We start from the raw sequence: 17769 nt of genomic DNA, 5'->3' as shown, positions 1-17769 counted from the left end.
GTAGAAGGCGAGAATCGCCTCCCTCGACCTCCTGGTCACGCTTGTTTTGATGCAGCCCAGGATGCGGTTGGCTTTCTGGGCTGTGAGCGCCCATTGCCGGCTCATGTTGAGCTTCTCATCCACCAACACCCCCAAGTCCTTCTCGGCAGGCCTGCTCTCAAGCCATTCTCCGCCCAGCCTGCATTTGTGCTGGGAATTGCCCCAACCCATGTGCAGGACCTTTTACTTGGCCTGGCTGAATTTCATGAAGCTTTCCCAGGCCCACCTCTCAAGCCTGTCCAGGTCCCTCGGGATGGAATCCCTTCCCTCCAGCACATCAATGGCACCACACAGCTTGGTGTCATTGGCAAACTTACTGAAGGTGTACTCAGTCCTGCTGTCTGTCACCAACAAAGATGTTAAACAGCACTGGTCCCAGTATTGACTCCTGAGGAGCTCCACTCGTAACTGGTCACCACTTGGCCATCGATCCACTGAACGCAATTCTCTGGGTGCGGCCATCCAGCCAATTCCTTATCCACTGAGTGGTCCATCCCTCAAATCCACGTTTCTCTGATTTATAGACAAGAATGTTGTGAGGGATAGCGTCAAACGGTTTGCACAAGTTCAGGTTGATGACATCAGTTGCTCTTCCCCTATCTATCAATGCTGTAGTGCTGTTGTAGAAGGCCACCAGATTTGTCAGGCACAATTTATTCTTACTGAAGCCATGTTGCCCGTCACCAGTCACCTCTTTATTTTCCACGTGCCTTAGCATAGTTTCCAGGAGGATCTGTTCCATGATCTTGCCAGGCACAGAGGTGAGACTGATCAGCCTGTAGTTCCTTGAATCTTCCTTTTTTGCCTTTTTAAAAATGGGGGGCTACGTTTCCCCTTTTCCAGTCAGTGGGAAGTTCACTGCACTGCCTTGACTTATCAAATATGATGGATAGTGGCCTAGCACCTTCATCCACCAGTTCTCTCGGAACCAGCAGATGCATCTCATCAGGTCCCATCGACTTGTACACCTTCAGGTTCCTTAGATGGTCTTGAACCTGGTCTTCTCCTACAGTGGGCTCATATTCCCAGTCCCTGTCTTTGCCTTCCGCTACTTCTGCTGTGTGGCTAGAGCCCTTGCCGGTGAAGGCTGAGGCAAAAAAGTCGTTGAGTATCTCAGCCTTCTCCATATCCCGGGTGACCAGATCTCCTTTTTCCTTCCAGAGAGGGCCCACATTTTCCCTAGTCTTCCTTTTATCACTGACATACCTATAGAAGCTTTTCTTCTTGCCTTTGATGTCCCTGGCCAGATTTTACTCTTATCTAGGCTTTTACCTGACCTGATCCCTGGCTGCTCAGGCAATTTCTCCATATTTGTCCCAAGCTACCTGTCATTGCTTCCACCCTCTGTAGGCTTCCTTTTTGTGTTTGGGTTTGTCCAGGAGCTCCTTTCTCATGCATGCAGGCCTCTGGCGTTTTCGCCCACCTTCCTCTTTGTTGGTATGCATCACTCCTGAGCTTGGAGGAGGTGATCATTGAATACTAGCCAGCTATATTAGGCCCCTCTTCCCTCCAGGGCTTTATCCCATGGTACTGTAAGTCTTTTAAATTTAAGAAACAAGCAAACAAAAACAATGCCCAAAGGATAAAGAGCTTACAGAAGAGTGGCTGCAAGACTGGTGAGACTTGGCTAGCCAAGTCCCTTTTCAGCTTTTAGCAGTTGGAGGACTTGGGATTAGACATTTGTCTTTCTAAGAAGTTGCTTTTCTACCTCCCAGTGCAGTGATCTAATGTGTGGACTGCTATTTCTGGCTAGTCAATCTAAACAAGGCAGTCTGGACTGCCAACTGACCTGATACTGAGTTTTTGACTCCACCCATTGTTTTGCAGAGGAAATTTAGGCAGGGACAAAAAGCAAAAATACATTTTCCTGGGGAGCGCATGGCTAAGCAAGGAGCTTCTGCTGTGGCTCCGAGGAGAGTTTCAAAACTGGTGTTTATCCCTTAATAATGCATAAGTCATCATAAATATAAATACCAGCCTTAATGAAATTGTCTTCTGTATTTTTTAATAAGCTGTACTATTTGTCTCAAATCACTCTTGTACTTAAACAATGGAATAAATTATTGGTGTTAAAAAAAATATTTCCATTGTTTGAATGTGTTTTTATAGTAGGATTGTATGCACTTACTTTTAGAAGTCAAGCTCTGTGAAGATGACATCTGGTTTCTAGTCCTTTTACTTACGTGCTGTAGTAAGCTTAAGCATCAAAGTGAAAGCTTGTATGGGAAAAAAAAAAAGGTTGTACCGTACGGTGTGTCAAAGGAGCTTAGCTGGCAACAGCGCCGTCTCACCATTATAGTGAAATGGCTAATTTTTCACAATTGTTTCCTATAAATTTCCTTTAAAAACGTCTGACACTTGTAGAGAAAATCCTGCCCTATAGCAGTATCTCAGAAGTAGATTGTGGTTAAATGCACCGTATTACAGTATTTACCCAGAGCAACCATGTCAGAAGCATATTCTTGCAAAGTGGCTGTGAAGAGTGATATTGTTGTTATGTACTTGCCTTTGGAATTCCCTATCAGTTTGTTCAGTTAGCAAATTGATTTTTATTTACTAAATAGAAATTTAGTCTTTGACTGAGACTTTTCATTTCTTTCTCAGATCTAATTAAATGCAGATGAAGGATGTACATAAAAACTGTTTTGAGGGACAAAATCTTAATGGTGGTACTATGTGAGTAGAAAAAGTCCAATTGTACTATGTATTAGCAACAAACTAACAGGAGGAAACCCAGCAAATACAAAACCTGTAGTGGAATTAACAGGATGTTCTCATATAGAAAAACGTACCAAAAATTTTTTGAACTTGTTTTGTATAAACTATATCCCTTTCTAAGCAAATCCTTAGATATTTATGTTTAGCTGATTCCTCCTGTGCTGTTCTAAGGAAGCAAGAACATGCATGTTTTATGAATGGAAGACACATGTTTTAATAAATCTACTGACATAGACTGTGACTGTCAGTGTGAACAACAACCTAGAAGAAGTTGTGCAGCATATATTTCCGAGAACCTGTTCCTATGAAGGGAAAATAGGGAGTACTAAATATCTCTCCGGATGTGCTTAGTGTTGCTCTAGGATTAAGTGTGTGGATAGTAAACTTTTTGAAGATAGCACCAACTCCTACTAGTTTGTAAAGAGTTCTTAGGGCAGTATATGCATAATCGGCCCTCAAATCCTAGGCTAAATTTGTGGGACAAACTTACAAAATTTGTTTGAACCACCCCCTGCCTTTGCTTTTGCATATAAATTGTTGTAAACTGAAATGACTGGAATTCTTGGATGAGTATGCATTGAAAACCATTGTTTTCAGCTGAATCATATTTCGAAGGCTAAGACTTCAGTTGTAGTGGTTGTAATATGAATTTGTAGTGCTTCATAATCATTATGGTTTTGGCTTAGTTTTAAGAATTCTTTTTTTTAATCATCTAAGAGATGTTAATGATATGAAAGCTCTGCTACCCACAACTCAGATACTTTGCTCCTTGAGGAACTAGGTTCTTAAGACAAAAATCTGAAAATAATGACCAATTTTCTAGATTTAAACCTTGAGTGCCAGGTAGCCTGTAGTGAGATACCTCCTTGCTTTTGTTTTGGATGATTCTTCCTTAAAATAAAGTGATACCAAATTACCATAACGTAAGTAAGGTTTAAAAAAATAGTGGGCAGAGAAGTTTCCATGTACTTCTCTGTGCTACGTACTTATCTTACAGATTTCCTGTCTGTATTTACACGTCTTTTACTGTTCCTTTTGGAAGGAAAGATCATGACTCTTTTTTTAGTAAATTATTTTGAGAGTAATGAACCACATAGTGTTAAATCCGTCTGGACTGTTTGCTTGGGGGGGTGAGGATGCTCAAATATTGGAGTACTAGCTCTGGGCTTATTGGTACACTGAATTAAGTTCCTTTTTCATTTCAAATGGTTCCCATATGGTCCTGTATGAGCCTTAAGCTCAGGATCTCAATGTCTTGGGCACTGCTGTTCTGCTTGAACCTAACACTGATAAAGTTGTGTTTTCACATATATCCCCGGAGAGAGATAACGGAGTGCACAGATTTGAAGAACGCCTAGCATATATCAGCTCAAACGCCAGTATTAACCATTGTCTTTCCTAATCTTCTCCCCCCACCCCTTTCCCTCCCTCCCCCACTTTAAGAAAGGAGGTTCTTGCTTGATTTTTGGAGGAGTAGTGCAGGTGCCCAAATCCAGGGGCTAAAAAGCTGTGAGGTCACAGTGTCACTAGGAATTTCCTTGTGTGAACTTCTGTATCTACATCCTGCCTGTGTTGGTATCCATGCTCTAGCACCTAGTGGTTCTTGATAGGTAGCATGGAGAGCCCACTATGTGTGCTGGCTATGGTTAACCATGTTCTGATACACCTTATTTTCTCTGATAAGCTGTACTGGCTTCCCTTTACACTTCAGGCCATCAATAGTCATGTGCTATTTCAACTACATATTGCTTTTCTCCTCCTACCACATCAGTTACTCTTTATAACCTGTGAGGTACAATGCAGAATTAATCTCTTATTCTTTGTCACATGCTTCAGACAGCCTTTCCTTTTTATTTCTTCCTGCTTTCTGATTGAGGCAGTTCTAAAGACTACATGGGGAGACTGCTGAAACTGATTCAAGACAAATAATGCAGTCTTTGTTACAAGGCCAGTTTTTTCTCAGGTTCTCGCTTACCAGCCTACTTGACCAGGTGGTTTTTGAGGCTTCTAATACTACTTAAATGGCAATGCCTTTCAGAGATTTTTTTTGTCTTTTATCTTTATTTTAACTAACTTACAGTGGTGTCCTGCAAAAACTTTAGGAATTTCTGTGTACATTAAGCGAACACATAATAGGCAGTGGTTATTCCTCTGGTACCATTATCAAATGTAGAAGCCAACAGGAAGGAAGAGGAGAATGTACAAATTGGGGAACTCTAACTGTAAAAGTAGTAACTAAAAAACAAAAAAAAGATTAATGGAGGTGGTAAAATATTTCAAAAATGTCTTGTAGATGTGGACCATGAATTGCTGATGTTCTTTATATAGACAAGGTTCAAAATGGGATGATTGTAGTATTTTTGTGCCAAATGCTTGAACAAATTTTGCTAGAATACGTTTTTTAAATTTTGGTAAACAATTCAAAACATGTTTGGTTCAAATAGGTATTAGAGACTTAATGATTAAAGCATCATAAAATATTCTTAATATATTGCTGTATCAAGCTTTCATTGATTACTTTTGTGGGTAGCTTTTTCCTCCCCCTTTAGGAGGTGAGGGAGAACAAATTTAGAGGTGCTGGAAAGAAAAAGTGGTAGCTAAGCGATAGACTTTTTTTGAAGCTGAAGTAAAATTTGGGGAAGATGAGTGGGAGGCAGTAATTTGGAATATCTGGAAGTATGTATTTGTCATGAAAACTTGTAATGATTATTTTAATTTTGTGTGTCTGTGCATTGAAGGTACCCTGAATTAGCAACCATGTGCAGAAGTCCCAATACTCTAATTTTGTATCCTGGAGCTGAAGCAACCAATTTGGAAGAAGTTGCTGTGTCTGCTAGTCCATCTGTCATGATCATCATTGATGGAACATGGAGTCAAGCTAAAGATATATTTTACAAAAATTCTCTTTTCCGGCTTCCCAAGCAGGTGAGTTATAATAAGTAAAAGAAAAATCTTAAGTGTGTCTAATAGACGCTTACTTTCTGACCAGCCAGAATGGAGTGTTTTTGTGAGGATGAAAGTCGTGAAAATCTTTTTTCCTTCTCAGTTGTAACCAGCTGACAAGATAAGGAAAACTTGAACAATTAAATAAAATGACCTATAAGATTGTGAGAAATATGACTGTAAACATTGGGGGGTTCATTTTGTCACTTGAAATTTGTTTTTGTTTGTTTTGAATTAATGCATCTGACTTCACAGAGAATCATTGTTTCCCAAAACTGAAAACTCGTTTGCATAGAAAATTTTTGCATATGTTAGAACATGTACAATGAAATTAGCTTTTTTTTCCCCCTACATAAGTATTTTGTATTGCAGTAATAGGCAGGCTGCAAGTAGAATTTTGCAGCCTCTTGTGAAAGTGTCACACTCTTTCCTGCATATTGGTCTCCAGCATATTAAAAACTTTTTGACTTTTAACAATTGCTCCGTAGAATTTAAGCAGAACAAATACTGGCCATGTGTGATTTGGGCGTGTTGTGTGTGTGTGTGTGTGTTTTTGTTTGGTTTTGTTTTCCTTAGGAACATCAGCTGCCAGTAAGGCTTAAGCTGTGGTTATACAATTACTACAGTTGTCCCTGCCTAATGAAAATACCCTAGATTGTAATACAATGTTAATAATGTTAGTGGACTTAAGTTCCTGTTGCTGGATTGTGAATGGTACACTACTACTTTTCAAGGAATTTGTTAGTGGATAATTGAATGTTGCTTTGGCACAGGAGTCTTGAATGTAAGTTTGGCAGGTAAAACTTAATCTTGTGTGACTCAGTTGCTGTTATTAAGTAAGTTTTTCTCCTGTTATTAGATTGAACTCATTTATATTTGTCATATAAACACACCAAGTGGTATTTCTTTATGTACTACAATGGTGTGTCTGAGTTAAATGCTCAAATTACAGATTTTCTAGGAAAGGCTCTAATTTCGCACACTGCAGTTCTGTATCTTAATTATTCATGATTCATAACCCACTCTTCCTAAATCCTGAAGCTGGAAAATGTTGCCAGATGGGTTCTTTATAAGTCTTCAGTGGAAACAAACTTTTTGTTTTTGTAGTTTTGTCGTATGCTTGAAAGTCAAATTGCTGTCTAAAGTTTGGCACAGCCATTGCTTTAGGTTTGTTGTGTTGATTTTTACAAGGAGGTTCTTGATTTTGCTCCTGACCAGTTTCCCCTATGGTCATACTGGTAGGGAGCTGCTGTGTGGCAGAGCACACAGCTCCTGGAGAGGTGAAGGGCCTCTGGCTCTTGTGCACACCTCCTTGAAATATCAAATGCAATGAACGTGGCTCTTGTGTAAGTAGCTGTCCTAACTGCAGTCTTTGTTCTAGTTTATGACTAGTTCTCCTCTATTGCGCTTTTTTGAAACTTCTGAGGACTGCAGGCGCTTTGGTGTGAAATCACAAATATGTAAGTGTTCTGAAATATTTGGTTTTATCAACTAGGTCAATTTTGATGTCCAAAATCACATACAGGAGCAGTTTTGCTACAGACCAAAATGGGATACAATTTTGTCCTGATCACTTGCGTTCTTGTAGATGGCATGATGCCTGTAAGATATTTCTGTCCAGATAGTGTTACAATAGTGTGTCTTAGAGGGATGTTTTTCAGCATGTTTTACAAAATACTGCGTGCTGGGTAGTATAAACAAGGATTTTATTTCTATTCCTTAAGTATTTCCATAAGACTAGGATTATTTGTTCATGCGTAATTTGTTGTCAAAGCTGACATTTTCATTCAGGGGCATTATTGAAAGTATATGGCAGGGAAAGCATTAGTACCAACAGTTTTACTAACAGAAAAAAATTCTTTTCATCATTGGATCACCTTTTAATCAGTGAAAGATGACTGTCCCTTCAGGAGGGGAGAGGAGGTGGTGATTTGCAAAGTTAAAAACCAAAGCCTTATGACTATGATGTTAGAATAGTTTAAATGGAGTACTGTTAAGCGACATGCTGCTAGCTCAAAAAAAGAGCTACTGTAAGTCTTGTAAGTAATTTACTTTAGGGGATGAAATCTGTTTTATATCAAATCTGGGAGCTGCTTCTAGGCACTTACTGTAGTATAGCAATTAGGTTATATTGGTGTAAGTGAAATGGAAGAGTAGATTTTAGGTTTTAGTCAAATTATTTTGGCCTTCAGAGGAAGAGAGTGAAACAGATGGAATTTACATCTAGGAACTTATGGGATTCATTTCAGTGTATTTCAATTTAACTGCAACTTTCTGAATAGATTTTATGGAATTTATTTCACTGCAATCCATTTCAAATTCTGCAGAACACTTGTCATATGCTGAGACATGTGACCACAGATACATTACTTGCCTTTAAGTGAAAAAGTGTTTCCATTCGTAATCTCTTTAGTTGGGCCCTACCAAATTTGCCAGCAAAAGTAAAAAATCACAAATTCTGTGAACTGGCTATTCTCAATTGTAGAGTGTATTCCCGAGATAGAAAAAGAAGAAGAAAACACTTTTTCCTAATCTACTATACTTGGAGGGAGGGGTAGATAAAGGAAAAAAATTGGTTGTCATTCCTGTTCCTTCTAAAACTTGCAAAAACAGTTTTAGCTTTGTTAGCCAAAGTCACTAATTATTCCTGTTCTTTTGCAACTTCCTTTTTATGTTTTTGTTTTGTTTTGGTTTGGTTTTTTGGCGGGAAGAAACAGTTTAATATCTTAAAAGATAAGATCCAGTGGTTGCAGCTAAACTCCAGCCTACGATTCCACAGCAACCCTTTTCTATTAATTTATACTGTAATTAGTGTCCCTTTCTTTAAAATTAGCTTGGGAAGTAGCTTAAGTGTTTTAGATGGCCTTCCTTTTTTCTTCCCTTCTCTTACGTACTTGCTGCCAATAGAAATTCCTCTATGTGGGCACATGTAAGACAGGTAGTCTCTGCAAAACCTGGAACAAACAGAAGTGTATTGCATGTTTTCTAAAGGTGTTTTTTTTGTCCAGTCAATTTAAAACTGACTTAAGTTATTTATTTCTGTTGAGTGTAGTTCAACTTTGTTTGAAGTTCATGACATCTTCCTCTATAAAGCTAAAACCTGATCATTGCTTTAGGTTGGGTTTACTTTCTGCTGACAGTTCTGCAGGCTGTCATGGGTAGTGGATTTTGATTTTTGGAAGATCAGTTATTTGAGCATATTCTAGGTGATTGCTGCTTTATGGTACTTAACTACTACCTCTCTCTGCCCATAGCCAGTGTTTTTGGCAGATCAAATCAGTAGGAGTATTATGATATGAGAGAGGACTGTGTGTAGATAATGCATTTTGTTATCTGTCTCTTCTAGATAGCATCATCTTCGATTTCTTTCATTGTGATGTTGAGAGTAGCTTCTGGGCTGCTATTTACTCATCTTAGATTACCGCTGTTTCCTAATAGTAATTGCTGTGGGTAGAACCTATTTTTTATCCTGTATTGTAAACTATAAAATTTGCTTTTTCTCTAATCAGTTGTTAACATGTAAGCTAAATTTAGATTCTAATGACCTGTTAAAATAAAAATACCTGAACCTGAAAGGAATTGACAGTATTTCTTTGTTTAGAAAAAAGCTAGTATTTTGCATATAATTTTACTATGGTACCTGGATCTTTTTGGTAATGGTGTTTGTCTCATTTCTCTGTATTCCTCATTAACACATTTCTTTCTGCTTCACTCTTGCGCATTATTGCTGAGAAAAATTAATCAGGCGTTAATCAGCTAGTGAAACAATGGTTGATTAGAGCAGATAACTCTTGAGAATAACCAAGGGAATTAAGTAACGTGGGGTGAAGTCCTGTCTCCATATGGGAACGATACTGGATATAAAGTATTTTCTAGATACCTTCTTTGACTTCCAACTTCATGCTGAAATTTTTTTCCCTGTGTTAGTTTTTTGCCTGTGAACCATACTCTTATTTAAATGAGTGTAAAAAAGATAGTTATGCATAAGCCAGCAGAATTCATTGAGTAGTAAAAAAACGAAAAGTGAGATCCAGTTTTGTCCAATAGTTGAAAGGTTCTTTAAGGTCAAAACTGCACTGTTCCAAAGAGCAGAATTTTATGTATTCATAATATAAATGCAAGGGCATAAAAATAATCTGTATAGAATCTGTGTAGAACTAAAATATTTGTTTTAACCTGCCAAGCATATCATTGAGTAAATAAGGTGCAGAAAATTAATAATACCTCAGGATAAGTTCTCCTTTTACTTAACCTTCTGTATTACAAATAAATTAATTTGGTCACACTGATGTAACTAGAACATCATCTGAGGTGCCTGTCAGAAACACCTGAGAAGAAACATATCTGTGGAAAAAATACACGCCGCTGGCTTAGTAGTCATCCAGATTCTGCCTCATCTATGTCTGATTGCAGCAAGTGTCTGAGAGGACAGAAGTGAAGCTGTTTATCTGGTGTGTATATTATCATTATGGAAGAACTCAATGTGAAAAATGGATTCCTTAAAATTCTTTTATTTTCAAAATCCAAGTGGTTTCAACTTTTTTGGGTTTTGTTAGAAGTACATAGTGTTCTATTAGGCCTTTTGGGTTATCTGAGTGATTTGATCTTATGGCAAGAATGAAAGAATCTATGGGTGAAATTTTAGGGGTCATGAAAGATAATTATTCAGAGTAGAGGTCCACAGAGACTCTGAAAACTACTAGGTCTCTAGTACCCAGGCCTTGCCATACATTTGAGAACTTACTGTGTTCCTTTCAGACTTTCTCTTATGTTTTATAATTAACTTCAGTTCTCCTTGTGGAACAACTTTCATGCTATGGCTTTTGCTCTTTCACACGAGACCCCCTGCAGAAGTCTACTGGACCAGAATCACAGAACAGCCGGGGTTGGAAGGAATCTCCAAAGGTCATCTGGTCTACCCTTTGTGGGAAAGGAAGCCTGGATGAGATTATCCAGCACCTAGTCAGGTCACATCTTGAAAACCTCTAATGATGGGGACTTCACCATGTCCCTGGGGAGGTTGTTCCAGTGACTGATTGTTCTCACTGTAAAAAATTTTCTTATATCGAGATGAAAACCCTCCCAGTGCAACTTGTACCTGTTGCTCCTTGTCTTTTCCGTGTGTCTCCTTGTGAAGAGAGGGCCTCTGTCCTCTTTGTAGCTGCCCTTTAAGTACTGGAATACTGTGATGAGGTCCCCCTGAGCCTCCTCTTCTCCAGGGAGAAAAGAGAAGTATTGCAGCACTGGATGAGATAATTGTCAAGTATTGAAGATGATGCACCCTTCAAGTCTGAAGAGACTCCAGTGTTTAAATTCCATTTTCAAGTGTTGACACTTTGAGTCTCAAAATTATGTCTGCATTACACTTGAGAGGGTTGTTTTCCTGGTTGTGCCTATGTCCTTGAGATAGCTTTGAAGCGATTGGTTTAAACTAGTCTGTTTTATATAAATCTCAGTAGCAATCTCACCACAGCAGTATGTGGTCACAGTGTGTGCTATATAAGCGTGGTTATGATCCTGGTAAACAGTGGCTGAAGCCAATGCTGTTAAGTACTAACTGAATTGAACCTAGCTATATGAATACTCATACGGTCTGAGAATTTACAGAAAGTCAAAAGGATGTGGGCTAAATACAGCTGTATTTTGGCTTTTTACTGGCCTAAATTTTTCTGTAGTGGTGAGTAAAATGTAATTAGTATTCCTGAGGCTGTTAAAGTGTTTGCTTTATGAAAATAATGGACAGAAAAATTATAGATTACTTAAGATAGAAATGATTATTTTAAAATTCTGAAGTCCTGCCTAACGTAAAATGGAACTGAAAAAGACTTTGAAGTGGTAGGACAAGTAAAAATAACGTAATGAAAGTAAAGTAAGATGCTATGCCAAGAAACTCTTGGAAAAGTGAGCAGTAGTATTGACTATGCTGCACAAAACGTTTTTTTCTTTTTTGAGATGGTGCCACTAAATGGTGATAGAGATGAGGTTCAGTATGCAAACCTGAAATATTAAACATTTGCTGGATATTCTGATTATTTCCACTGCGATTGATACTTATACTTGTCCCTATAAATCTGTCTGGATACATATTTTTTTCTAAAAGAATGATCGAACGTAATAGTATTTCTTCGTTAAATACTACTAACTTTTTAAGCTTTTTAAGGGTGGAATGATACTAATGATAAAATGGCAGGCAAGAGAGAGACTGTTAGTGTTTTACATGCTTAGAATTGATATTCTGAAAAAGTCCAGTTAGAATTGATATTCTTCTTAAGCTTTCTTCTTTGATTCTGTGATTTTGATTGAAATGTGTTTTTCCAAAACATTCATAATTTCATAAGAATGACTGATATTTAATAAGTATTAAAAAAAAATCCAGTAAAAACCAGTTTATTACTTTGCTTTAGATTTACTTTACTATTACTTTAGATTTCACCAAGATATTAAAATGTATTTGTGGACTACATTAAATGAAAAAGCATTGGCTGTTTACAAACAAATCTGCTCTTACTGTAGGAGGTTATTACACCAGAAAGACTAGGTATAAATCACATCTACGTGTGACTTTGTAGAAACTTAATTTGGCCATAACAGTTTTCTGAATTTTAATATGTTTTATTTTTTTACAAAATCTTACAGATGTAGGAGCAAAGGCGAGTGTGGCTATGCTAATCTGGAGCCCTCTGTACCTGAACATGGATAAAAACATGTAACCACATGATAGCCCTGAAAGTTCACAAATCAGTCTTCCAGATGCTAATTGTTAACAGGGTACTGTGTACCTTCACTCCCTTACAGTGTGCACCTATATAGAAGGTTTAAGACTTTGCAGAAGTAAACTGTTGGATATGTTCTGTCACTGGGGTGAGTCAGACTTTCTTTCTGAGAAAGTTCTGAGTCATTGAGTTATGAAGCAGTGATGCAAATGGTCATGCTTAAGCTCTTGGGAAAAAATATGAGCAAATAGCAGGAATATCAAAAATGTTCCTAGCAGATTTGCTTCTTTGTGCATGCTTCAATTCTAAATTGCATGGATTACAGCCTTTAACAGTTGCAGTTACAGACTGTCTAAATTAACACTCTGTACTTTATATCTGATCTTTTTTTAAAGGAAAAGAGTATTCTGCTGTCCCTACGCTGCCTCTCATTGGAATTGCAATTAAATTCTTAGTGAAAATGAAAAATACAGAGCTCTTGAAGTAGTAAGTTACAAAGTGTATTAAAATATTTTTTTTTTGAACTATGATGGATAGTTTGGTTGTTATTAAATATACCAGAGATAAAATCAATATTTGGGCTGATTTTTATTTTATATTCTAGTTGATACTTGCTAGTATTCAAATCATGTGGAACTGTTTCAGTGGCATTATTGGGGTTCTCAACTGCAGAAGTAGCTTCCTGCAGGGGAAAAAAAAAAGTTTTCCCATGTTGAAATGTGACCTAAATGGCTTTAGTCTCTTAGGTCAGGTTTAAAGGTTATATTCAGTGGTTTGAGTGTTATTTCAGCTTTGCTTGTGCTGTCCTGGTACTACTCCTAGTGCTAAGTCAGAACTTGTGCTCTAACTGCAAGCAGTCATCTTTAACACAGGTGGTGCTCAGTGAAGACAACAGTTGAGCATGGAGCAGTGGAAAGGCTACATTTAAGCATTGTGTATACAAGTGTGTGTTAAACTAAGTTTGGGCATTTTGTGCTAGAGTGAACTAGAGGTACTTGTGCAATCCGCTATAACTTCTAAATAGCTAAAATTAACAGTGAGGTGGTAAAATATTATAATAAAACTGTCTGTAAGCAAACACCAGCACTCTTATAGATTAAATTTTGTTCACCCTGTGGCTGTGTTCTGTTTTGTCTTTCTCATTGAGCTAGACACCATGGACAACCCTGTAGGGTTTTTCTGGCTTTTTCGTATTTATAAATTATTGCCTGTTTTCCTACATTATGGAAAAGTAGGGGAAGAGCCACTGATGTCATCAACCTGAACTTGTGCAAACCGTTTGACACTATCCCTCACAACATTCTTGTCTATAAATCAGAGAAACGTGGATTTGAGGGATGGACCACTCAGTGGATAAGGAATTGGCTGGATGGCCGCACCCAGAGAATTGCGTTCAGTGGATCGATGGCCAAGTGGTGACCAGTTACGAGTGGAGCTCCTCAGGAGTCAATACTGGGACCAGTGCTGTTTAACATCTTTGTTGGTGACACAGACAGCAGGACTGAGTACACCTTCAGTAAGTTTGCCAACGACACCAAGCTGTGTGGTGCCATTGATGTGCTGGAGGGAAGGGATTCCATCCCGAGGGACCTGGACAGGCTTGAGAGGTGGGCCTGGGAAAGCTTCATGAAATTCAGCCAGGCCAAGTAAAAGGTCCTGCACATGGGTTGGGGCAATTCCCAGCACAAATGCAGGCTGGGCGGAGAATGGCTTGAGAGCAGGCCTGCCGAGAAGGACTTGGGGGTGTTGGTGGATGAGAAGCTCAACATGAGCCGGCAATGGGCGCTCACAGCCCAGAAAGCCAACCGCATCCTGGGCTGCATCAAAACAAGCGTGACCAGGAGGTCGAGGGAGGCGATTCTCGCCTTCTACTCCGCTCTGGTGAGACCCCACCTGGAGCACTGTGTCCAGCTCTGGGGCCCCCAACATAAGAAGGACGTGGACCTGTTGGAGTGAGTCCAGCGGAGGGCCACGAAGACGATCAGAGGGCTGGAGCACCTCTTCTATGAGAGCAGAGTGAGAGAGTTGGGGTTATTCAGCCTGAAAAAGAGAAGGCTCCAAGGAGACCTTATAGCGCCTTCCAGTACCTAAAGGGGGCCTACAGGAAAGATGGGGAGGGGCTCTTTATGAGAAAGTGTAGTGATAGGATGAGGGGTGTAACAGTTTTAAGCTGAAAGAGGGGAGATTTAGATTGGATATTAGGAAGAAATTCATTACTGTGGGGGTGGTGGGGCACTGACACAGGCTACCCAGAGAAGTTGTGGATGCCCCATCCCTGGAAGTGTTCAAGGCCAGGCTGGATGGGGCTTTTAGTAATCTGGTCTAGTGGGAGGTGTCCCTGGCTGTGGCAGTAGGGTTGGAACTAGGTGATATTCAAAGTCCCTTCCAACTCTAACCATTCTATGATATTTATATGCTCTGTAAATGGTTCTCTATCTGAATAAGGAGGTTTTGTTTTATGTTTTGGAACCTGGGGTTTATAATGCAGTTTTGCAAGATTAAAATGAGTAGAATATCATTATATTTGGAAGGCAGGTTTTTGTCCCAGAATGAGGTAGATATGACAATATCTAAAGAAAGGGGTTATTAAAGAGGTTATGATTCCTGCAGGCATCATCTGCAAATAAAGAAAGAAACTGTTACAACGAAAATTCTTCAACAAATGGTGATTTAAGCTTTTAATCAATGTTCTGTAGGTGGGAAAGATATATTTTGGTAATGGAAGAGATTAGCCATTCTTAATGGCAAGTTATGCTACAACAACAATATATTGGAGACATTAGAAGATTACATTTAATTGTGTTCCTTCACAGCTTCACTGATTTTGTAATGTCTCACAATGTATTGGAGACATTAGAAGATTACATTTAATTGTGTGCCTTCACAGCTTCACTGATTTTGGGTAATACGAATTGCTATATTAAATGATTTTAAAGCTACTGTAGGATATTTTAATAAACTTTTTTGTTGTTTTAAATCAGTACTAAAATCTTAAGATCTTCAATAACAAGCTCTTCTAATCAACAGCTCAGTCAGCAGAACTTTTTTTTTTTTTTTGAAAAGAATCTGTGAATAAATTTCAATTGAGCTCTTCCAGAAAGTCCCAGAGGAAATATATTTATGAATCTAACATATTTAACTTCATCAGAAAAATTTAAATTTATGTCTTGATTCAGAATCATTCGTATTGTCTGGAATTTTTACAAATGAGAAAGCATGAGCTTGGACAAACTTTGTATCAGGAACTTACAAGATGCATGGCTTAAGGTGACTTTTATAGTTTTAATATGATTACATTGTTTAGTCTTGTACTCCGTGAGCTGGCACCCTCTAGAGAAGCACATTATCCCAGGATGTTTTGCATAGCCACAGCTGAGGAAGAGGCCACAAGCATTAGAATACGCACTGCAGGCTTTCTTGCAACAGCTGTTGTGGTTTGCAAAGGTGGTACAGAAAAAATATTCTGTTAACTTGGAGCAGTGGATGCAATTAGTTCAGAGGGACGAACGAGCTGGTTTGCACAGCAGGCATGCTTGGCACAGTTAGGCTGGTGGTATATTGTACAAAGCAATCACAGAGCACTGTGGGTGAGGCTGCTTCTGTTTATGAGGAGATAAGCATAGCATAGTGGGAACAGATGGCTAGAAATACACTTGACCTTCTTCTTCTCCAGCACCAAAAAAAGGTTGAAAAATTAACCTAGTGACAAGCATACATATAAAAATGTAGGCAGGCTATCCCAAGTACTTACTGTCTTGTAGGTAAAACGTGAATCAGTTTTATTTATGTCTAAGTGTTTCTAGGCCACTGTTGTAAATCCAAGCATCTGCTATACAGAACCTGAATGGATTATTTCTGTCACCTGATATCTTGTTTTCCTTTTTTAAACATCCAGTGAAAATCTCTTTGGGACTGTTATACTTATGTTGTATAGTTGTAGAAAAAAAAAATAAATACACATGTGTTAAAAATGTTGAAAAGTGCTACAGACTTGATTTTGAGGATTGGGGTGGGGGAGGAATTCATATACTGGTTTTCAGGTATCAAAAAATAATTTAAACTGAATGTACAACGATGTACAAAAACTGTGAAAGTTTCCCTGTAGTTTTAAGACATCAATCTAGCCAACAGTCAAGAGAAATAACGATTTCAGATAGTCAGGAAAGGGGTGTGAAGTGTAGTTCACTTTTAATTATTTTGCTTTTTCTTACTGTGGTGTTATGCGTAACATTTATGCTTAATAATCTGTAATTCCTTGACATTTTATAGTCACATAATACTTCTAAACATCTCAGAAGAGCACAGTGTGTTTTCTTGAAGTTAGAGTATTCCACTTGTAACATTCCCATTTGCACAGGTTGTGTAACTTTTTGTTTCTAGCTTAAAACACTGTAAATCTGAATGGTGTGCCTGCTTGTGCATGAATGGGCACAGTTTGAGGCTGGGGGTAGTTTCATCCTCACTTTGACTCTATAATTCTTTGTTGATGCACTCCTCTGCTACTTAATGGGCATAATAATGTCAGCTGCATAATGCCAACAAATCATCCTGTCTTTTTATACATTCATCATAGCATTGCTGTTATTCAGATATTCAACACCTCATTTTCTTTTCCTATCATGCCTTCACAATTTCTGACACATCCATTTTGTTTTCCTTATGCTTCCTTTGTTATATGAAAATTGTTTATCATCAGCTAAAATCTGGTTTCTTACAGCAGATTTTTAACCCTTGAGGTTTACTGTTCAATACAGTTTGCACTGTATGCTTAAATCTGCTTGACTAGCATTTGTGAGCATATGCTTTTTGATCCGAGTGCTAGTCCTCAAGTGAGTTTATGTTATGACATCTGAGTTAAGATTATGCTTGTCATCTCTCTTGCTGTTCCTCTCTCCCCCTCCTCACCCTTCCATCCCTGAGATGGAATTTATTTTCCCAACCAGCTTCGTCGGAGCCCAGGATGTGACTTTTAAAGACTTTTAACAGATCTGCAGGCAGTCTTGCTTGAGCTTTTGAGAAATGAGAGATTGCTTTGAGGTCAGGGAATCATCGGTAAATCTGACTTATTGTAACTAGTATTTTAGCAGTTGAAAATGATTTATGTATGTATTCTCCTGCAAGAGGAGTGAGAGTACCAAACACCAGTTTGAGAATATATGTCAGGATCGCCCAGAAATGATGAGTGTATGTATATGGACTTTGATTGTTATTCAGAGGTTTTGGCAAACACTGTTTACAGTAATTTTAGTGAATATTTATAGAGATTTTGGAGGATAGAGTTTTTGGTCAGCCGTGAGAGTATCTGCAGTAACGCTTGGAGAAGAACAACACTTAATAGTGAGAAGTTATTTCCACT

General features: G+C 38.5%; 1 protein-coding gene across 4 annotated transcripts in view; it reads left to right on the top strand.

Annotated features, from left to right (window-relative positions):
* Positions 1 to 17769, top strand: part of DTWD2 (DTW domain containing 2) — a 93900-nt gene that overhangs the window by 48984 nt on the left and 27147 nt on the right. For 2 of the 4 annotated variants that reach the window (XM_063320869.1, XM_063320868.1), the window contains exon 4: positions 5496 to 5682. In XM_063320869.1, the coding sequence (XP_063176939.1) occupies positions 5496 to 5682 (187 nt within the window). The other 2 variants (XR_010069144.1, XM_063320870.1) reach the window with 2 other exon arrangements.

The sequence above is a fragment of the Chroicocephalus ridibundus genome, chromosome Z (genome assembly GCF_963924245.1).
Source record: "Chroicocephalus ridibundus chromosome Z, bChrRid1.1, whole genome shotgun sequence".
Classification (NCBI taxonomy): domain Eukaryota; kingdom Metazoa; phylum Chordata; class Aves; order Charadriiformes; family Laridae; genus Chroicocephalus; species Chroicocephalus ridibundus.
Note: the sequence above shows the minus strand (reverse complement) of the source record. Positions and strands in the feature narration are given on the sequence as shown.